Below are 21,215 nucleotides of genomic sequence, written 5' to 3' on the forward strand. Positions count from 1 at the left end.
CCGCCGCTACCTTTTTGTTCTCATGCCGAAGGCTTCTTAGCCTGTCAAAGCGGCATCAATCAGTCTCACTGAAGCTGCAAATCTTCGGATGCTGGCGTTGCTTGAATTGGCACAGTGTTGGGATTCCGGGCGCTCACCCATCGGCCACGGAACCATGCACTCGAAAATATGGCTTACACTATGATGAGGCTCCCTGCCCTTCGACCATCAAGCTCCAATAAAACCCCAGGGAGGCAGGCGAGTGCGCCACAAGCTCCAACCGGAGGCTATTGGCCGCCTCCTGGGGCGTGGCAGAGGCCAGTAACCGGGAGATCTGCCGCTGAGCAGTGGACTAGCACATACGGGAGGTTGGCCGGGAAAGGTCCCCGTCGTGCCGGTGAGAGCGGCCGAAATTACCTTCTCGGTGGAGTGAGGACAGGTCTTCAGAGAACCCTGTTTGTAGTGGTGGTCCATCTGTGAGAACACTATGACACAAGTTTTGTGGTGATCACTAGGGTGTCCAACAAATGACTCGTTGCGTTGTGGTCATCCTTAAGCAGAAACGAGCGATCCACTGGCCAGCTCGCAGCACCCCTCCGTGACCTCGTCGGGCTCAAATCAACGTGACACTGCGTCATCCTTAGACAAGGATGCTAGCCTTCCAGTACCAGGGCTGAGGCGGGAGGAGTGAGTGACTGCTTTCCGTGAAGATCTCTTGCATTATGAGTGAGATCTAGCTAGTTACCCGCCCAGAAAAGAAGTGAGGCCCGACAGCCTCGGTGCAAGTGAGTGAGAGCCACTGTCGCTATTGCCTTGTATCACTAACCATCGCTCAGCTACCATTCTCAGAATCAGCGGATGGTGGGTTCTTCCACGAGTTGGGGACCTTGATCTGGGCGCAGGTGAAGTAGCCCACGTTCCTGTCACCCACAAAGAGGGGCTTGATTGCGGCCTGGATGTTCCTGAGCAAAGCCTCCAGCTCGACTTCAGCTGACCTGCCGCTCACCGCCCGCCTATATCCTTCTTTGATACTCGCAGCAAGACTATTGTAGGTGTTCTCATCGATGACGGAAGAGTCTTGAAGAAATTCGAGGGCGTGCATTCCCGCACAGAGGCCATTGTCAAGGTCGTTCAACTCGTCATCAACGTTAGAATCCAACAAGCCCTCCACGTCTTTCTTATTGTGAAGCGAAAGTAGAGCATGGTATATTTCAGGCCTTAGCAGGTCTCGCATCGGGCACGGAACGTTGTTGTCGATGTACAATCGCATCGCCCCCGCCGCGACCGCAGTTGATACGTCATGGTGTTTACAGCAGCCCATGGCCGCCGTCCAGCACTCTCTGACCTTATCCTCCAGCTCATTGGTTTGCTTGGTGATTTCAACCACCGACCAAGGATGTACAAATTTTTTGTCGTTGCTGCGGAGGCCGCCACGGCCAGTGATGTGCACCATCGCCTCGTGGTAGAGGGCCTCGTCTTTCAACTGGTCCGCAGCGTAGAGAATAGCCCAGGGGTTGTCGCGGAAAGGCGTGTTCCCGAGATTTGCCTTGAAAAAGGCAATGATCAGAGCGTCCTTGATCCTCTGCACGCAACCATAGTCGGAGGTCAAGATGGCAACATCACGGAACTCAGCCGGGGTGAGGGAGGAGAGCGGCCCCTTGTAAAGAAGACGGAAGAACGCTTCATTGGCGGCGCGTGAGCGTTTGATGTAGTCATCGATCTCAATGGTGCTTGTCGTTGTGGGATTGCCTTCGTTGTTAGACTTCTGTGTAGTTGTCTCATAAGGCGCAACCGTGAGCGGCGGGCAATCCATATCTTGTTCGAGCGGCTCGTCAGGGTTGTATGGACGGATAGCAAATTGTTTGCAACCCGCATGACCGGCAAAAAACTTGCACTTGGCGATCAAGAGTTTGCTGTGCAGCTTCAGCTCCAGGTCGCCGATGATGATGGTGACGTCGCCATCATGGAACTTTGGGAAGTTGTCGATCGGCTGGGACTTCTTCTTGGGAGCTGTACTGTCAGCGCTGGCGTCTGCGTTGCGTTTTTCGCCTGCCATGGTGTTGGTCTGTGGCGCTGGCGCAGCAGCTGAGCTTGGGCTGTTGGTGTCGCGGGGGAACTGGTCCTGGCTGAAGGCGGACACTTGGATGTCGATCGCCTTTGCCAGAGTCGGCTCTGGAGGCAGTTGTGGTTGTCCCAGGGCGATGAGCTGGAGGCGGCGCCGCCTGGGTGTGGAGAGGTGAAGAGAAAGAGGGTGAAGTGGCGGGGCGCTGAGGTAGACAGCGAAAGCGAGAGTGGCAGAAGAAGGAAGTGGCGAGAGCGAGCGCCGGCGAAAAAAGGCAGCGGCGCGCCGGCACGTCCGGCACGAAAAAGGCAGTCGCGGCGAGGGATAGGCCCCGAGCACGACATCGGGTGACAGCCACAGCGGCACTGTTCTACAACAGTGGAGCGGCTCTACTTCCTACGCTCTCATGCTTGCGGCGCTTCTTTAGCTTCACTCCCATATTGCCGTTCAAGGACGATGGGCGTGCATCGCCGAGAAGACCTGTCTCGTCCTCAGAGCACCTCCACGTGAGTATTTCATTGTGCCATGCGACGCACCCTTTTCTCACGGGTTAGAGCCTGAAGCAGTTACGGTGCTCCAGCTTCCCGTTTCCAGCTCCCAAAGCTTGTTCTCAGAGTGTAATCAAGCCTTCCCATAGCTACCAGCCGACTGACGAAAGCACGTCTGGTTCGAAAAAGCACCCCTCACCCAGCTGTCTTGGCCGATCATCGTGCGGCTGGACGGCTGGAATCGGGAAGCTGATGATGCGAAAGTGGTGTTCAAAAGGGAAGAGGTGTCGCCGCTTATCGATAAGTAAGCAAAGGAGGACTCGTCTGGCACCCCCGAACGCCGCAATCACCCGACGATGGACGAAGTGCGCCGTCACAACATCCGGGAGCTAAGCTTCCTTGACATTATCCGCGACGCCGCATCCAGCAGCTCGGTTCACCCGTATCCGCCATCGGATCGACCAGTTCCTTCCCTTCCTTGTTTCTGCCCGCATCAAACTGCGGCCTCCCATAGTGGGGTTTGCGAGTACCTTGAAGTCCTGGCGTGATGTCATTAATCTGCTCACTGTCTTCCATTATCGCGCGAGCGAGGCTTTTGTCGGACGACTGACGTCTCCAGGCCTGCTCCGCCATGTTCATGTCGACTCTTTGAGATGGGAGAATCAAAGACTGTAGCCATTGTCGGCGGTACGGAGACTTCACAAAGCCATCTTCCCCAGACCTTTCATGCTGACTCGAGAGACCAGCGGGCATCTTCGGCCTGTCGCTCGCACTCGCGTTGAAGGAGAGAGGTGCGTAACGAAGCGCCCGACGATCCCATCTAACAGCCCCAGGCCACAAAGTCACCGTCTTCGACCAGCACAAATACGACGAAAACGGCTACCAGCCCGATCGCGACGATGCCATCCAAGCCGCATCCGTAGACGCAAACAAAATCGTGAGTCCCGTCTGCATCCACCAGCGTTGACCATTTCCCGCTGACGGCGCGCGCCCGCCTTCCTAAGTTCCGAGCCTCCTACGGCACGAAGCTGCACTACCAACGCCTCGCCCTGGAGAGCCGCGATGCATGGCGCTCACTCAACGAGACGCTGAAGCACGAGTATCCCCCGCCCGCGGACGCCGACGCGACCCGAGACTTGTTCGTCGAGTGCGGCATGCTGCGCGTCCAGCCGACAGCAGCGCTCGGCGCGCTGGAGAAGGAGACGCTGGCGAATATGGAGCGCGCCGGCCTGCGCGACACGCAGTTCGTCGAGAGCAGCTCTGCGGACCGTGAGCGGGCGGCCAGCCGCGGATGGGGTGCCAAGCTGCTGGCGTTTGAGATTGCGGGGGCGTCAGAGCATGGGACGTACGAGGCGGTGCTTGATTCGCTGGCGGGGTTTACGAAGTGTAGCCAGGCTTGTGCGTACTTTCAGAAGACGGCTGCGGCGAAGGGCGTGGAGTTCCGGTTTGGGGCTGGGGAGGGAGCGTTTGGCTCCATCGTCGAGGAAAGTGTTTCGACGCAGAAGCGGGCCACGGGCTTGAGGACTCGGGATGGGCTGGTCCACAGAGCGGATGTGGTGGTTGTCGCCGGTTTGCGTTGCCCCGGTCATTTTTTGCCAGCTCGTGTTGACACTCATCGCAGCTGGATCGTTCTCGACACAGCTACTGCCCGAGCTGTCGTACCATCTCGAGTCGTCCGGCGGCAGCATCGCAACGTTCAAGATAGACAGGACCTACAAGTTCCTATGGGACAAATACTCCCCCGAGCAGTTCCCCGTCCTCACATGGAAGAGCGCGCCTCGCGACGGCAATGGCCAGGACACAGGTAGTGTCTACGCTTTTCCCCGGACCTCGGACGGGCTTGTGAAGATCGGCTATCGCGGCATCAAGGTGTGCAGCGTTCGTGGCTTGGCATTGAAACGTACGCTGACCTGCTAGTTCACGAATTTCCAACCAGCCCCCTCGGGCACTCCATTCACCCAGGGCGATCAATGGTCTGTGCCGCTTCCTCCGGCTGACCCGGCAATCCTTCCACAGGCAGCTGTGAATGCGATCAGACACTTTGTTTCCATCTTCCTTCCTGAGTTCAAAGATGCCCCCTTTCACTCGACGAAGCTGTGCTGGTATACCGACTCGTTGGACAATTCGTTCGTGGTAAGTCGGCCCATCACCGTGTCTTTGTATGGGCTTTGGCTCACTCATTTCTGATGGCAGATCGATTATGTGCCCACTTACGCCGATGGCTCGGTATTTGTCTGTACTGGCGGCAGCGGACACGGCGCCAAATTCTTGCCCGTGCTTGGGGAGGTGAGTCAATCCCCCGTGAAACACGGTGATCGGGAATAACAAGGCTCGTATTTCTTGCAGCATGCGGCGGATATCTTTGAAAACAGGGATCGGAGCTCCTCGTACATGCGGCATTTCTGGCGCTGGAGGGATGATGTCCCGAGAGGGAATGGGCTTGAGGAAGGGCCCAATGGACCTCGGAACATTGGATCACACAAATAGATTAACGTGGAATCATGGAATCTCATATAGTTCAATACTGTTATTTCTATGGTTTCCTGGTAGTCTTGCGGTGAGAGCGAGAACTTGCAGGTACCACAGAAATATCCTTTCTCTGTGAAAAAGTACAATGCTGTTCCATTAGTTTCTGTCAGCCTCTCCTTAGAAGATATTGTGAGATTTGGAATGAATAACAATGAATTCATACACCTGTTGGAGGTGTGGCATGAGGAGCAGTAGGGAGGGACCCCGGGGGTCGCTTATATACCCTGCTCCTCGCTGACTAAGCTATCTACTGCTACAAACGCTCATATTCCAACAGATATCTGTGATGTCTTTGTAAAATATTTGCGAAAGTGGCGATCCTTCGGCTGCATACAACGCCATCCGGAAACCTAAAGATGGGCTTTCTCAGTTTAGATAAGCCGCCGCCCAGGCGGGAAGCGGTGTCAAGCCTTGCAAGCCTTCGGCTTAGAAAGGACAAGATTCCGGACACCATGCTGGACTGAATTACGCGGGCGCGGCGTAGGATGATCTTGGCATCCTTACCAGATCAAGCAGGATCTGGCGAATAATGGACTCGCGACTGAACTTCTGACACGCAAAATTCTGCTCAGCCAACACACCACTGTGCCTACTCTGATGAGACATGCAGTAGGCCAAGAATGCCATGCAGGCCAGACCACACTTCCCGGGAACGAGAAGCTATTAAAGACCTGCCAAGGACGCAGCGGAGACTCTGCCAAGTCGTCGCCGAGGTTTTTTCGATTTGTGGCGGCTCAGGTCGCCACCACTCCGGTAGGAGCATTTGCCAAATAGAGCGTCAATGTTTCATGCCACACGGAGATGCAGTCCACCATCGTCACTAATAAGAGACTCGAGTAGATGCCTGGAGCTTCTCATATGTACTTCACGAGGAACAGCTGGGCACTTCGCTGTTGTTGTCGTTCATCTCTGATTTGCTTCGACCTCAATCATCTCAGATTTATTTCCGTCGCTGCCATCCCACGAAATGTTGCCCAACAAGTATGACACCCCAATTCCTGTAATACACGGAGACGAATGAAGACTAGTACGCTAATGAGACGGTCAAAAGAGGAAGTGAAGATGACTCGGGAACGACCAAAGAGGCTGAGAAGGGTACCAGCCCGAGCGATCATCCGGCGAACAGCCAGCATGCCGTCTCCGCGGGAGACATCGACGACACGACGGTTTTCTACAACCTCAACAAGGACAAAGTGAAGCCTCTCACTCCCGACGCCGAATCATCGCTCGTCCGGAAGAACTTCTGGTTTCTTCTGGCTCAAACGTGGTGGATCGCATTTTGCATACACCTGGACAAGTCGACCCTCTCACAAGCCAGCACCATGGGCATCTTCAAGGACGTCAAGATGTCGAAGGCAGAGTACAACAACCTCTTCGTGGTCTTCTACACGGGCTACCTCGTCGCCCTCTGGCCCGGGGCCATCATCTCGCAGCGGGTGGGCCAGAAGCACTTCATAACAGGCTCGCTGTTTCTCTGGGCCCTGCTGCTCGGAATGCACCCGCTTGTTAAGACGGGGAAACAACTCATCGGGCTGCGCTTTCTACTTGGCGTGGTAAGTCGGGCCCCGATCGCCGTACCTGGGAGTAAGCGCTGATCCAAGCGAACCGCAGACGGAGTCTCAAATCGTGCCCAGCACTACAGTCGTGCACCAGGCGTTCTTCCCGCCGAAGAAGAGTCCGTGGGTGCAGCTACTCTGGTGGGCGTCAGGCAGCTTCGCGAACGTGCTCCTGACGATGGTGGCGTACAAGCTCATCAAAGACGACGGCGTGGGAGAGCTCGTCGGCGGCATTTCGTCGTGGAAGTGGCTTCACATCGTCTGCGTCATCATCACCATGGCCGTATTCGTCCCGCTCGTCATCTTCCTGCCCAACTCGCCCGTCGACGCAAAGTGGCTGTCAACGGAAGAGAAAGTCCACACCATCGCCATGATCCGTCGAGACCACGCAGGTATCTCCAACTCGACATTCAAATGGTCGCAGGTGCGCGAGTGCTTCACCGATCCAAAAAGCTGGCTGTTCATGTACGTCCGCCGCTCCCCACAACCGCCTTCCGTCCACCTTACTCACCGCTACGCCTCAGATTCCACATGTTCTTCAACGAGCTCCCCAACAACACCTCGCAGCAGCTCCCGCTCATCGTCGTCGGCTTCGGCTTCACCCCCGCCGAGAGCGCCCTCTTCAACATCGCCAAGCCGCTCATCGGCTCCTTCTTGATCCTCGTATCCGCGTGGATGCTGTACAGCACGCGCCTCGGCACCGGCTACACGTGCGCCATATCCTACATCCCATGTTTCGTGGGCGGCATTATCGAGGTAAGCGATCTCGGCGACCGGTCTGCTCGAGGTGCCCGCCACTCACTCAATCCCCGCAACACCACAGCTCGCGTCCCCGTGGTCCAACAAAATCGCGCTCGTCGTCGGCACGCAGATCTCGACGTTCAAGCCGTCCTACCTGCTCGGCCTCTCGTGGGCCGGCACAACAACCACCGGCTACACGAAGAAGCTGTTCGTGCTGTCGAGCTGCGTCGTGGCCGCGTCGGTGGCGAACATCATCTCGCCCGAGTAAGTCCCCACGCTGTCCCTGCCCCTGACAACAACACACACCACCGCTGACCGAATCCCAGGTTCTGGCAAGACGCCTACAAACCCCGCTACCGCCTCCCCTGGGCGTTCATGACGGCGTTCTGGCTCGTCTCGCCCGCCATGTGCCTCGTCATCCGGTGGTACCTCGTGCGCGAGAACGGGCGGCGGCGGCGGCGGTTGTTGGAGGAGGTCGGCGAGGCGTCCGAGGGCGACGTGTTTGATACGGGGAGCCGGGTCATCGGGATCGGGAATGAGGATCTGGATCAGACGGACAGGCGGAATTTGAGGTTTGTGTATCCGCTTTGATCGAGGCTGTGGCGGTGGTTGGGGAGGGAGGGGTTGCGTGGGGGTGTGGTGGGGGTGATTGACACTATACCAAGTTGCTGGGTGTTGGAAACGAGATGCAAGGATTCGGCGAGGATCGTAACGAGCTGCGCTGTCATGGCTGAATTCATGCTGCACCAGCGTCGGCAAGCAGATCGCCGGTGCTGGCCAATCATGCACCAAATGCAGTAATGGTCGGCGCATCTGACCTTCTCCGCAACCCCATGTCCATCGGGTAACACGGGCGAAACGAAGTGGGCCGGTGATAAGACAAAAGCTGGAGCGGTGAGTACCCCATAGATACGAGACTCCGGAAGTGGTCAACGAAGGTGGTTTGCGTTCCGGTTCCCGCAGGACATCAAGGTAGGTCTGAACGCTTGTAGAATAGCGCTTGTCAATCTCCCGACTGAGCAGCGTGCGTCGGCAATTTCATGAAAGTGCTGTGATTCCCACTTCCAGCTTGTTGCAGCATATAATGGCAGCCGCCATGTCCAAAGTACCCTCGCTACGAAGCCGCAGCCATGCCAAGTACCATGCATTTGCTCGTTTGTTCTTTGCTCTGTGCATTGGCCACGGCTAGCCTGAGTGACAATGGCGGTGTTACCACTCTTAACAACATCCCGTATTACGTCAGCGGTGTTCCAATTGCGACGTTCTCAGCCATTTCGCCCGACACGCTTCGAAGCACATTCCCAGAGCAGGACCTACTTCCGCTTACCGTCATCGCCGTCAACAACAGCGTTTCTTTCTCTGTCCAGGAATACAACACGACGCTTTCCAGGTTCCGGAATGAGGATGACGTATTCCAAGATGGCTTCCTGCAGGCTGTCTACATTTCAGACAGTCCTTCCGCAGCGAGCTTAGACGACTGCTCCTCATTCTCCCGGGAAGCCTATGGAACCAAGATTCTCACGACTCCAAATGCTGCAAATGTTTCCTCTCTCAGCCCGGCCATCCCCAGCGGACCTTACTTCGTCTCCATTGCGACCGGGAAAGTCTTCAAGGCTTACAGGCTGTACCGCGACGACAACCTGGCCTTTACGCAACCTGCAATCAGCGATGAGCGCGACGGACTCCTCACCCTCCCAGCCACAACAGCGGACCTAATGACCAGAAGCATTGCGGTGCCGTCACGACTCTACTACACGCCATCTGCCTCCCAGCCACTAGCCGGCCTCCGCTTCGCCGTCAAAGACATCTTCCACGTCAAGGGCCTCAAAACTAGCGGCGGCAGCCGCGCCTACTACGAAACCTACGACGCCCAACCCACCACCGCCATCTCCATCCAGCGGCTCCTGGACCTCGGCGCCGTCCTCGTCAGCAAGACGGGCCTCGCGCAATTCGCCAACGGCGACCAGCCAACCGCCGACTGGGTCGACCTGCACTGCCCGTTCAACCCGCGCGGCGACGGCTACCAGGACCCATCCGGCTCCTCGACGGGCTCGGCCGTGGCCGTCGCCGCGTACGCCTGGCTGGACATGGCCATCGGGACGGACACGGGCGGCTCGATGCGCGGGCCCGCCGCGTCCAACGGCGTGTACGGCAACCGCCCCTCCACCGGCGCCGTATCCATGCAAGGCGTCCTCCCGCTCTCCCCGCACCTCGACACCGCCGGCGTCTTCACCCGCAGCGCCGCGCTGTGGGCGGACGTGACGCGGCTCTGGTACAACGCCACCGCCGACGCCTACTCCCCTCCGACTCACATATACATCTCTCGCGCCTCCACCGCCGGGCTCTCCTCCCCCGCCGCCGCCGCCCTCTTCGCCTCCTTCCTCGCCCGCCTCTCCCACGCGCTCAACACCACCGTCTCCATCACAGACGTCCGCGCACAGTGGTCCGCCACGCACAACGCCACCGCCACCGCCGATGACCTCGACTCCCTCCTCAACCTCCCCTACGGCGTCCTCACCGCCGTCGACCAATACAACCTCCTCGGCGCATCCTTCCTCGCGGACCACGCCGCCACCAATGCCGGTGCTCTCCCCTATATCAACCCCAACCCGCGCGCGCGGTGGGCGTGGGGCGCCGCCGCGCTCGCCGACGACGGCGGGACGTACGACGCCGCGGTGGGGAATGTGACGGCGTTTCGGGAGTGGTGGGGGGATACGTACTTCCCGTCGTCGTCGGCCTCGGACCACACCGGCGCCGGTATTTGCGGTTCGCGGAACTTGTACGTCTACATCCGCGCCTCAGCGGGGACGGCGGCGTACAGGGACGAGTATGTCGCGCCCAGTGATACCCCGCCGCTGGGCTTCGATGACTGGACGATTGCGGGGTATGCGGGCGCGCCGGAGGTGGTGCTTCCGCTGGGGGAGGTGGGGTATGAGAGTCGCGTGACGGGGAGAACGGAGTGGGTGCCTGTGGCGGTGGATGTGATGGCGGGCAGGGGGTGTGATGGGTGGCTCGCGGCGCTCGTGGGGGAGCTGGTGAGGGAGGGGGTTGTGGTGGGGGGTGTGAGGGCGGGGAAGAGGATTTAACTGAGGGGTTAGGGAAGGGGGGAGAGGTGGTTTGGTGGCTTCGTTGGGACCGTGGAGAAGGGAAGTAGGGGTTGCTGGATGGAGTAGTATACTGCTCATCCATATAGATTTATATGTGGGGGAAATCAGAAGATTGAATTGTTTTCTGGAAGAAGTTATCTCTGAGAGCCTAGGTGTCTCTCCAGGTACCTCCTATGGACCACCAGCTTTTTAGTCAAAATCAATGAAGAACCATCCTGCATGTCGCCAATTCCTCCGATGTCATATCCACCAAAGCTTTCTACCCGTATCAAATCTCTCACACTCGTTCCTCTAATCGATGAACTTTCGTCTCGGGAAATTGGAGTGCAGCTGAAAGCGCATTGGACTGCGGAGCATTACTGATTCCAACCCTAATCACCTAGGATGACTTTCTCTCGAATTCCTGTACCCCGTACTCAGCAATGCATGTCAGTCAAGTCTCCCCGATATCAGTTGTCTCAGCAGTCTCGGCCTCTTACTCCCGATCTCCATCCATCTCGTCATCGTCAAGGCCCTTGTACTGCATCTCCGGTGGCTTGACAACCAGCGCAGCGCACTCCCTTCCATTGAAGGTCCTGGTGACGTAAACGTTATCATTCTCCTCATCGCGAGCAGTCAGCTCCCGCCTAACGCCATTCGTCAAGAACGGCGTGACCCTCCAGAACACGGCCCAAGCAAACCGAGCGAGGAGGAACTCAGCAGCCACGCCGTGCTGCCACGCCAACTGCCTGCCCTGCCACTGCGCCACAAAGTCCTCCGACGGCGCGAGCACAAGCGCCGACACGGCCCCGTCGGCGTGCGGGTCGTCCAGGGGACCAAACACGAAGTACCCCTGGTCGAAGAGCGCGCCGAGGTCCGTCCGCAGCAGCATCTGGTTGGCGGCGTCGCCCATGGCGTCGAAGCCCAGCCGCGCCGCGTCGCCGACGTACTTGTTCATGCAGTTGGCGAAGAACCAGGCGCGCTCGCTCTGCGGCACCACGTGCGCCAGCGCGAGCGCGTCGGCGGCGCCGGAGAGGCGGCAGCGGTGGTCGCGGCCCGCGCCGAGGTTGTGTGAAAGGCTCGAGTACTGGCCGGAGGTGCGGAACGTGCTCCATGCTGGTGGGGGGTCGCCATGCGGGAAATGCCAGTCGCGGAAGCGCGGGACGACGGCGTAGTCGGGGGTGTTGGGGACGTGGAAGTAGTACGCCGAGCCGCGGAGTTGGGCGGCGAGCGGGATCGTTACGGGCGCGCCGGTGCGCGTCGAGGAGAGGAAGCCGTCCCAGCGGTTGTTGGCGACGATTTGGCAGGCTGTCAGCGCGGTGGCGTGGTGTAGACCGCATTCAGGCGCATGGAAGGTCAACAGCGGTGCGTCGTCTTTGTAGCCGGGGTGGAAGATCTGGACGAGGTGCACGGGTTGAGTCTCTGGCCTCTCGATGGATGTCTGGGCGATTCGAAACTGGGAGACGTAGGGATGTAAGGGGAATATGTCCGTGATTCGAAACGACGAGGCGTGGGATGTGTGGGCGAGTACCCAGGGCTTTTGGGCGAGTATCCAGGGCTCATAGGCGAGTACACCGGGCTCGCAGGTGAGTACGCCGGGCTCGTGGGCGAGTAGCGAGGGCTTGTGTGCAAGCACGGGTGCGCCGGGCTCGTGGGCGAGTAGCAAGGGCTCTCGGGCGAGTATCCAGGGCTCATTGGGCTCGTGGGCGAGTATCCAGGGTTCATGGGCGAGACCGCAGGGCTTGTGGGCGAGTACGGACAGTACGGAGGGCTCATGGGCGACCATACCGGGCTCGTAGGTGAGTATTCCGGGCTCGCAGGCGAGAACGTAGGGCTTGTGGGCGAGTACCGAGCGCTGTGTGACGGCTCGTGTGGTGGTGACTCGCCGGAATACTCAGCCCGGCTGAGCATCGGAGAACTGCTGATGGAGGACAGCTTGGGCGTGAGCGACTTGGATCTGGGTAAAGTAGGGTCCATGATGCAGCCTTAGACGGGTAAGATTGTCGTGTTGAGAGCGTGGCTGAAAAAGATGGTGTTCAGTAGAAGGAGGGCGTGGACCCTGTGGCTCGTAGATAAGGACAGCCGCTATCCATAAACAATGACAATAGCATGGAATGACAATAGCGGCACGGTCATCCAGTGAAGCTATTGTGAAAGCACGGTGACAAACCCTGGTCAGGCGCGGGACTGGCGTTGACACTGAAATCATATCTTCTATATACGTCAACACATGCAGCAGGTAGCCGTGCACTGGTATTGGAACCTGCTCCTATTTGAATGCTTGTATCTCGCCTCGTTTTTTATGAGTGTGAGCGATAATCGGTTTGGTGGTGCGGCAGGTGGTAGGAATATCACCGCCAGCCAGCGAACTAAGCTAGGCTAACTATGAAGTAAACACCCCGCCCGTGACTTCAAGACTACGGTATGCCTGGGTGCCGGTCAGCTTCTGATTCCAAGGACCCCCATCCATTGCACAGTGTATCATTCGCCTCCCTCATCACATTGTAGCCATCAATGGTTGTCGCGGTCTTGCCCTCGATGACATGCAAGCACCATGTCTGACTTCTCGATATTGTCCGTTCACTTGCTTCTTCGACCCACTTCAGCTCTTCCAACCACTTCCCCTCGGGAAGACTGCTTGCGCTCGGCCTCAAGACGTTGTTGGATACTCTTCTCCAAAGCGAGGCTGTGTGGCGATGGCGGTACGAAACTGGCAAGAAGCTGAATGCGGTGGACGTGACCAGGGCGCATCGTTGCCTCTTTGCAACTTGCTGGGGGGCCGTGCCGTTGTCCCATGATATATTGTAGGCTGTGACCTCGTCGTTCATCTCGCTGTTCAATGCCGTGCCGCTATCTGTTGTTTGGCTGCTCGACCCTTTGCGCTTGGTGTCGTACATGTTCTTGGGTTTTAGAGCAGGCAGCTTGTCACAGTCTTCGCCTGAGTAGGGTTTGGTCTCAAAGCTGTCGGCATCGATACGTACGGTCGACTAGCGCTCCTTGAGGGAGGTAACGAAGCCTTGAACGGCTGTGAAGATGGCTCAGGCAAAGCGAGCGAAGAGATATTGCACTGGAATACTCTGTACACAGCCGGGTAAGGCTTGCCATTGGTCTCTTCGGGGAGGTGGAAGTAGTACTTTGTGCCATGCAGCACGCCATCCGACGGCGTCGCCATGGCAAGGCTGTCGCGCGTCTCAATCAGATATCCATCCCCTCGATTATCGGCCTCAAGCTGACAGGCTACCAGAGCGGTACTGTGATGCAATCCGGCATTAGGCGCATGGGGTAGCAGCATCACCTCGTCTCCAGGCCCATAGACCGAGTGTATGATCTCGCCTTCGTAAGCACGGGCGGCTTTGGATGCCGATGTCATCCATGGAAATAGAAGCTGCCAACCATCGGAGTTGAATCTTATCAGGTGATGATAGGGTCGGATGTTGGAGGAAGGTGTCCAGATTGGACGCTGGAGTCAGGCTTTGGATTGAGTGTCGAGGATTTTGGGGTTGCGTTTGAGGGTGCCGGAGCAAGATGGTACAGAGTAGAGGAACCAAACTTAGGATGGGCGATAAGCTGCAGCGATAAGGACAACTTTATTGGGCGCGAGGACGGCACATTGGCGCGAAAAAGACACGTTGGCGCGAGGAGGCTCGTTGGCCGCAGAAGGAGCCGGGCGGGCAGGCGTGGCAGAGGCGGTAGCCCGGTGGGTTAGTGGGCCGGCCCGACCCTCGCGCGCGACAGGGCAAGACGCCGCGACAGCTGTAGCGCTGCTCTAGCTCGTTAGCAGGAGAAATCACCGCTGGGAGTAGTGCATATGGCATTCTAGATGAAGGATCTCGTTCAATGGCAGTCAGAAGAATCGCGCGTTCAAGCCCGCTCTCCCAGTCTGCTTGACTTCAGTTCGCCTAGCGAAGCGCACAACAGCCACTTTGAAAGTCTCTGCAAGCGCGCCGCTGCCGGTAATACTGGGTGACGTCACTCCAAGTCAATCAGGCAGCTGCCACCGTGCGGCCGGCGGCGCAAAACAGAGCCTGCAGCTGGCGCCTTCCTCGACAGCGGTACCAGGCCGCACGGTCCACCAGCCACCGGTACTTATTTTGCCCCGCCGCCTCTTCCTCTTCCTCTTCCTCTTCGTCCGCATCCTCCTCGTCCCCAACCACTGTCATACTCCTCACTCGTTGCCACTTCACTCTCATTCCTTCATTGCCTCCCCTCCATCCCCGCATTGCCCCTTCACTCTCAGGCTTTGCCAACCGAGTCGCCGTCACGCAACCACTTCACCCTGGTTGCGGGTCAGAGCCGCGCCTTTCCTCACACTCGTGTGGTGGATGTCAGACCGGAAGACCCATCTGGAAACTACCCGGCCGTCTCGTCCATGGCTCTCAGCCTGCGATCCAAGATCTCACAGAGTCCGACCTCATGGCTAGGCAACTCCGGTGGACAATCTATACCTCTGAGGGCCGGCTCACGGCGAGCTGAGGGTGCATTGACATCGGTTTCCTGGCTCACACCAGATGGCATATCGACCTGCGTGCATCCTTAGTTTGGTATAGACCTCACGGTTCTTACAAGCTCGGGAGAGTGAGGGCGCATTTCGAGTCAGGGCTGCTCGTCAAAAGCCTGGGTGGGTGGGATTCCTGCTTCAGCAGGGGCTAACAATGAGTCAGGGCTGCTCCTAAAGCCTGGGCGGGTGGGAAACTCGCTTTAGCGGGGGTCATCACCTCTTTCTCCCTCTTCCCCTCATCCACCCAGTTTGCTAATAAGTTTCACAGGTTACCACCGAGATTGCAATTAAAGTCAACTCAAGACTTAAATCAATTCAAATATCATTCCACCTGACTCTTCAACCTTCTCCGTCTCCTCCTCATCCTCTTCCGCCTCTTGAGTCAGGGCTACTCTAAAGCCCGGGTGGGTGGGAAACTCGCTTCAGTGAGGGGTCATGAGTCAGGGCTGCTCCTATGAAAGCCTAGGTGGGTGGTAAACTCGCTTCGGCGGGGGGCCATCACATCTTCCTCCTCCTCCTCCTCCTCTTCTTGAGTCAGGGCTGCTCCCATGAAAGCCCGGGCGGGTGGGAAACTCGCTTTAGCGTGGGGTCATCACATCTTCGTCCTCCTCCCTCTTCTTCTCCGTCTCCTCTCCATCCTCCTCCGCCTCTTGAGTCAGGGCTGCTCTAAAGCCCGGGTGGGTGGGAAACTGGGAAACTCGCTTCGGCGAGGGTCATCATCTCTTTCTCTGCCTCCTCCTCCTCCTCCTTCTTCTCTTTCTCCTTCTCCTTCCCCTTCTTCTCCTCATTCACTCAGCCAGCTTGCTAATCAATTTCACAGGTCATCACCGAGATTCCAATTCAAGTCAATTCCAGTCAATTCAAATTTTACGCAATCGGCATCACCTCTTTCTCTTTCTCCTCCTCCTGAGTCAGGGCTACTCTTGAAGCCCGGGTGTGTGGGATCCCCGCTTTGACATCGGCGGGGTTATCAACTTCTCTTCTTTCTCGTCATCCTCCTCCTCGTTCTCTCTAAGTCAGGGCTGCTTCTATGAAAGCCCGGGCGGGTGGGAAACCCGCTTTGACAACGGCGGGGGGCTATCACCTTTTTCTCTACTTTCTCGTCATCCTCTACCTCCATCTCTCTGAGTCAGGGCTGCTCCTATGAAAGCCCGGGTGGGTGGGAAACTCGCTTCGGCGGGGGTCATCACTTCTTTAATAAACAATTCATTGTCTTGAGTTCATTCTGATTTGCGGTGTCTTTGTGCCTTCTAGTTTTAAGCCATCTCTCGAGCGCAGCTTCCTTCGTCGTAAGTGCTTTGAGATTGAAGAAAAAAAAAGGTTCGTTGTTTCTGAACAACCAAAAGCTCGTTTTCTCGCCAGATCAATCAGGTAAGCCTCGTAAGTAATGTATGCCCATTGGAAAACGCTAGAGAAGTCCCTCTGCATTCATTATTATGGATTCCTGCAGCGATGTAAAACCCTCGCTGCCTAAATCTCGCAACAGCTGTTCCGCCCGAGATCGGGGCTCAACAACAGATATGTCCCGGCCACTCTGAAAACCGGGAACAAAGTCTCTCTCTGGGTTCCGCTTGCGTAGAATATCCAGGATCGTGTCGTAGTTGTACGGCTCTGCCCAAGCAAAGATTCTCTCATTGACGACGCCGGGATGAATCGCCGCCGCCACATGAAGACGCGCGTCATCTTGCACATCGATGAAATATTCTACTCCACCGTTAGTCCTTTGCGAATTGCCTGCTGGGTGAGGCAATGTAGCCTCTTGATGGACTTACGTGGTGGGATCCCGGCAATCTGATCAATGTTCTCACCCTTCCAAAGGTACTCGATAAACTTCGATGTCGATGGGTGCCCCTGGTTGGGCACACTAAGGATCTTCCCGAAATTGGCGCTTGGTAGCACTGCGATCCGTCTATTAGTATATCCACGATCCACCCAAGCACGGCACTCTTACCTGTATTGACCACCAAGTCCGGTCTGGTCCGACCTTCATGGTAAGCCCTCCACACCTCCTTCTCGGCCAAAGCCTTGCTCGCTGCGTAGTTGTGGAAAGCTTGCTCTGGGAAGTTCGACGGACTCTCAGCAATACGAATGGATTCCTCGTTCCAGGTATCCTTTGTCACTGTCACCGCCGTGTCCGGCTTCGGTAACGAAACGGCAAATGACGAAGATGTGAGCACATATCGCTTTACACTGGGCTCACCATTGGCAGCTTTTAAGGCGTTCATTGCTCCACCCACGGCGGGAGGAATGACTTTCGCCGGGTCTGCATCAAACGACACGTTCGACGCGACGTGCACGAAAGCCGACACGCCTGCTCGACAGTCAGCAAATGACCAGACTGTGTCTGCTCTTCCGTCTCGTGAGGGGAACTTACCCTTTACAGCTTCGTTAAAGGCTCCCCCTGCGGCGATGTCTGGAACGCAGAACAGCTCAAATCGACCCGCTCCGTAGGTCTCGGTGAAGAGCTCGGCAATCCAAGAAACTTTGGCGGTGTCCCGAGCCGTGCCACGCACGCAATATCCTGCGCGGAGAAATTGGTCGGCTACGTGGGAGCCAATGAATCCATTCACGCCGGTGACCAGCACAGTCGAGCCGGGTTGGATGGCTGGATTCTTGAAGGTCGTCGCCATGCTGGATATGCACGAATTGGTGGCAGGAGCTGCGAATTTGCGGATGATGGATTTTACGACAAACAGAGTGGCTCTTCTCGCAAGAGGTCAATATGAATTGAACAGAGAGTTCAGTGATGGCTTAGTTGCTCCATGTTTGAAACATGGCATGTGTGTCCGTGTGCCCTCGCCATGTGAAGGCCGAGAAGCGACCGGCACTTTGTCAGCCTCGCGCTCGCTTTGATCGGAGACGCGAGCGAGACCGAGTTACCGAATCGCTCTGCCCCACTACCTTCCCCTACGCTCTCTTGTCTTGTTTCTTCGATACAACAGCCAAACTTTGGTATAAAATCCTGCAAGCCACACCGAGAAAGATGGACCAATCAACCCGTCAATCCATCTCCGTCTCACCATGGCCATCACCGTTGGAATCGCCGGCATCACCGGCAAGTTTGCCCGTTGCCTCGCCTCGCACCTGCTGAAGCACCCCGACGTTTCCATCCGAGGCTACTGCCGAAACGCAAGCAAGGTGTCCGCTCCTTTGCAGTCATCCCCTCAGGTCTCAATCGTCCAAGGCGAAGCCTTTGACGCCGACCAGGTACGCGCATTTGTCAGCGGCCTTGATGTCGTCGTGTGCTGCTATCTGGGCGACGACAACTTGATGGTCGAGGGGCAAAAGACTCTTATCGACGCGTGCGAGGAGCAGAAGGTGCCGCGGTACATCGCCAGCGACTGGTCCCTGGACTACACCAAGCTCGAGATCGGCCAGCTCTGGGTCAAGGACCCCATGAAACACGTCAAGGCGTACCTCGAGACGAAGAAGGTGGTGAAGGGCGTCCACGTCCTGGTCGGCGCCTTCATGGACACTGTATTCAGCCCCTTCTTCAACATTCTCGACGCGCAGACTGCCACCTTCCAGTACTGGGGTGAGGGAACCGAGATTTTGGAGAGCACGTCGTACAACAATGCGGCCGAGTACACGGCTGCCGTTGCGAGGGACCCGGCTGCCGTCGGCATTCAGAAGTGTAAGCACGAGCTCAGTTTCGCTTTTTCGTCTTGCTAATGTAGAGCAGTCATCGGAGGCCGGTCCTCTGTCCAAGGCATTGCCGAGTCATACGAAGAAGTCTACAAAGCGAAGCCAACGCTCAAGAGACTCGGCTCCCTTGAAGATCTGTACAAGCGCATGCACGCACTTCGTGAACAGGATCCGGCGAACGTGTTCCAATATATGCCGCTGTAAGCCTCTCCTCCCCCGCCACTCACATTCCGTATGGGATTTCCGACTTTCTCTGACACAAGTCAGGTACTACATGTACTACTGCATCAACGGCCAGACATACCTTGGCCCGGAGGTGGACAACGCCAAATACCCGGAAATCAAGCCCGTCTCTTGGGAGGACTTTATGCGCAGCCATGCGCTAGAGCAGCTCCCGGCTGCGTACAGGAACCTTGCACAGGGACTCTGAAGAATGGATTGGTAGCGCACTTTGCGATGCGGTACAGGATATATAGCCAGCCTTTCAAGCCTGCAGGTCGCCCCAATCGAGTACACTTTGAACCGGTTTTAGGATAAGCTCCTGCAATTGAAAATACATGCGGCGGGCGTAAGATATACAATAGCCTGAATGTAGTTGGGGTAAGTCTCACGTCAACGTTGTCTCGGTAGCTCGGCCTTCAGGCTTGTCCGAACGATTAGTCACCTCGCTAAGCCGCCATAAGTATATAAAGGACCAATGGTTCGGAGACGCTTTACATCATCTCTCCGCACGCATCATCGCCCCTGCGCCCAATCCTCCCAGCAACACCATCGCCTACGACCCACTCGCACACAATGTCCCGCCCCATCCCCATCATCGTCTGCGGCGCGACGCAGAAAGTGGCCTCCATGGTCAAGTCGAACATGCTACCCGAATACGACGGTACGTCCTGATTGGCCCCCCACCCACCCCGCCACGCCACGCCACGCCACCAAAGGCGCCACACCCCGCCACCAACCAACCCCTCCGTCATCACCCCTCTAACCCCTGCCACACAGTCGTCTACGCCGGCCACTCCCTCCCCTCCTCCCTCGCCGAAGTCCCCCTCATCCTCGCCGGCACCCCGCCACCCGCCTCATCCCTGCACACGCAACTCGGCAGCAACACCTTCACCCCCCCACCCCGCGCCGTCGTCACCGGCGGCGGCTACTCGGACGACGCGTTCTCGGATCTGTTCAACGCGTGCGTCGCGGCGTGCGGCGGCAAAGAGAGCGATCTGCCTGTGCCGTTTTTCCGCGTCGATAACACGATTACGGAACGCTTGGCGAAGGAGGGCTCGGGCCCGCCGCTGCCGGATATCGGGGGGAAGGTGCCGGGGGTGGTGGAGAGGGAGGGTTATGCGAAGGCGATTGCGGGGAGGTTGAAGGAGCGGATAAGGGGCGTGGAGGAGGGTGGGGAGGGGAAGGAGGGGGGGAAGGTGTTTGCGTTTTAGGGTGGTGGGTGGGGGATGGGATGGTGATGGCTGCGGCGCTGGGTTGGTGGATGGAGCTGGGGCAGGGGTGGGTGTATGTGCAGTTGAGGGAAGCTGGGGAGTTGACGACGTGGGCTTTGTGAGAGCGTGTTGGCTAAACAGCGTAGCTTATTTATAGCACGGGAGACGTGCCAGGCGTTCCACAAGTGTTAAACAGGATCAAATAGCTATCGAGAGTTTAGAATTCCATTGCTACGTACTGGATTTCAGTCCTGATAGTTTTCCCCGGCCATTTGAAGAAATTCTTTCCATGGAAGGTGTCGATTTACCGTTCTCGAGGGCAGATCCCTCTTTCTCTACCTTCTAGGATTTTGACTCCTTGTTCTGGAGGAACCATATTATCTTTAAGATTTCGGATTCTGTGAGATTCGGGCCGTGGCAGCCTACAGACGGTAACAGAAATGAGGAGCCTGACTACCTTGCTCGACGAAAGGGACACCCGATGAGTTCAGAGCATATTTCAGATTCATGAATGACTCGGTCATCCGAGTTTACCTCTCAGTCGGCTCTTCTTATCGTAGAAAGCTTCGACACTGAGAAATCATTCATGGCATTTCAGGCCCTATTTTTCGTAGAGAAGCTCCACTGGCATAGGCTTTCGCAAGGCGGCATCAGTAACATGTCTTCAACTTCTCCAGCCATGCTACCTTCAGCAAGTTCCCATCAGAGTACAGCTCTGCGGTGTGAAGTAAAACCACCATCTCGCTATCGGGCTCATTGGTGTGGCAGTCAACCTTGGCGCTTTGCTGTATATTCTTGTCATTGTTTTCTGACTTTTACGGATCAGAAGTAACCGCAGCAAAACTGAGAAGTATGACTTCTTAGAGCTTAAAAAGGGAGATGGAAGCATCTACGGGAGCATGCCTTGCTTACCGATCGATTGTGCGACGGCAAGGCGCGACAGGTCCATGGCCCAACATTGCGGATATTTTCGCAAAGCAGAGTCCAGCAAATACCGCAATTCATGATTACAATGCCATGTAGAGTGAGAGAAATAGATTTAATGTGTGAGGACCCTTCTATAGAATCTGTGACCCCATAAGTCGATAACAAAGGCGGTCGAGAAGTAGAATCTTATAGGCCCAGAAGACTGCACCGAGACAGTTTCCACGGATCGGGGTTAACCCTAAACATTAAGCCTTTGTCGGCTGCTTGCTTC

The 21,215-nt window shown here is 56.9% G+C and overlaps 7 protein-coding genes across 7 annotated transcripts; 4 read left to right on the top strand and 3 right to left on the bottom strand.

Annotated features, from left to right (window-relative positions):
• Nucleotides 1–811: 811 nt before the first annotated feature.
• SLS55_010225 (uncharacterized protein) lies at nucleotides 812–2,035 on the bottom strand (the record flags this gene model as incomplete). Its single annotated transcript, XM_066781614.1, has 1 exon — nucleotides 812–2,035. One exon carries the CDS (start codon nucleotides 2,033–2,035, stop codon nucleotides 812–814), a length of 1,224 nt encoding a protein of 407 aa, XP_066627897.1.
• A 1,147-nt stretch (nucleotides 2,036–3,182) lies between these two features.
• SLS55_010226 (uncharacterized protein) lies at nucleotides 3,183–7,946 on the top strand (the record flags this gene model as incomplete). Its single annotated transcript, XM_066781615.1, has 12 exons — nucleotides 3,183–3,216; nucleotides 3,276–3,320; nucleotides 3,363–3,466; nucleotides 3,534–4,098; nucleotides 4,151–4,429; nucleotides 4,466–4,662; nucleotides 4,723–4,815; nucleotides 6,087–6,611; nucleotides 6,670–7,079; nucleotides 7,139–7,370; nucleotides 7,438–7,619; nucleotides 7,682–7,946. 12 exons carry the CDS (start codon nucleotides 3,183–3,185, stop codon nucleotides 7,944–7,946), a joined length of 2,931 nt encoding a protein of 976 aa, XP_066627898.1.
• Nucleotides 7,947–8,485: 539 nt separating this feature from the next.
• Nucleotides 8,486–10,441, top strand: SLS55_010227 (uncharacterized protein; the record flags this gene model as incomplete). The annotated part of the gene is made up of 1 exon (XM_066781616.1): nucleotides 8,486–10,441. The coding sequence occupies one exon, from the start codon at nucleotides 8,486–8,488 to the stop codon at nucleotides 10,439–10,441; it is 1,956 nt and encodes a 651-aa protein (XP_066627899.1).
• Nucleotides 10,442–10,937: 496 nt separating this feature from the next.
• SLS55_010228 (uncharacterized protein) lies at nucleotides 10,938–12,577 on the bottom strand (the record flags this gene model as incomplete). The annotated part of the gene is made up of 2 exons (XM_066781617.1): nucleotides 10,938–12,296; nucleotides 12,572–12,577. 2 exons carry the CDS (start codon nucleotides 12,575–12,577, stop codon nucleotides 10,938–10,940), a joined length of 1,365 nt encoding a protein of 454 aa, XP_066627900.1.
• A 4,066-nt stretch (nucleotides 12,578–16,643) lies between these two features.
• Nucleotides 16,644–17,569, bottom strand: SLS55_010229 (uncharacterized protein; the record flags this gene model as incomplete). The annotated part of the gene is made up of 3 exons (XM_066781618.1): nucleotides 16,644–16,837; nucleotides 16,891–17,250; nucleotides 17,314–17,569. 3 exons carry the CDS (start codon nucleotides 17,567–17,569, stop codon nucleotides 16,644–16,646), a joined length of 810 nt encoding a protein of 269 aa, XP_066627901.1.
• Nucleotides 17,570–17,960: 391 nt separating this feature from the next.
• On the top strand, nucleotides 17,961–19,014 carry SLS55_010230 (uncharacterized protein; the record flags this gene model as incomplete). Its single annotated transcript, XM_066781619.1, has 3 exons — nucleotides 17,961–18,573; nucleotides 18,631–18,784; nucleotides 18,852–19,014. 3 exons carry the CDS (start codon nucleotides 17,961–17,963, stop codon nucleotides 19,012–19,014), a joined length of 930 nt encoding a protein of 309 aa, XP_066627902.1.
• A 419-nt stretch (nucleotides 19,015–19,433) lies between these two features.
• SLS55_010231 (uncharacterized protein) lies at nucleotides 19,434–20,017 on the top strand (the record flags this gene model as incomplete). The annotated part of the gene is made up of 2 exons (XM_066781620.1): nucleotides 19,434–19,441; nucleotides 19,687–20,017. The coding sequence occupies 2 exons, from the start codon at nucleotides 19,434–19,436 to the stop codon at nucleotides 20,015–20,017; spliced, it is 339 nt and encodes a 112-aa protein (XP_066627903.1).
• Between the last annotated feature and the right edge of the window lie 1,198 nt (nucleotides 20,018–21,215).

This window comes from Diplodia seriata (genome assembly GCF_021436955.1).
Source record: "Diplodia seriata strain FDS-637 chromosome Unknown scaffold_12, whole genome shotgun sequence".
Taxonomy (NCBI): domain Eukaryota; kingdom Fungi; phylum Ascomycota; class Dothideomycetes; order Botryosphaeriales; family Botryosphaeriaceae; genus Diplodia; species Diplodia seriata.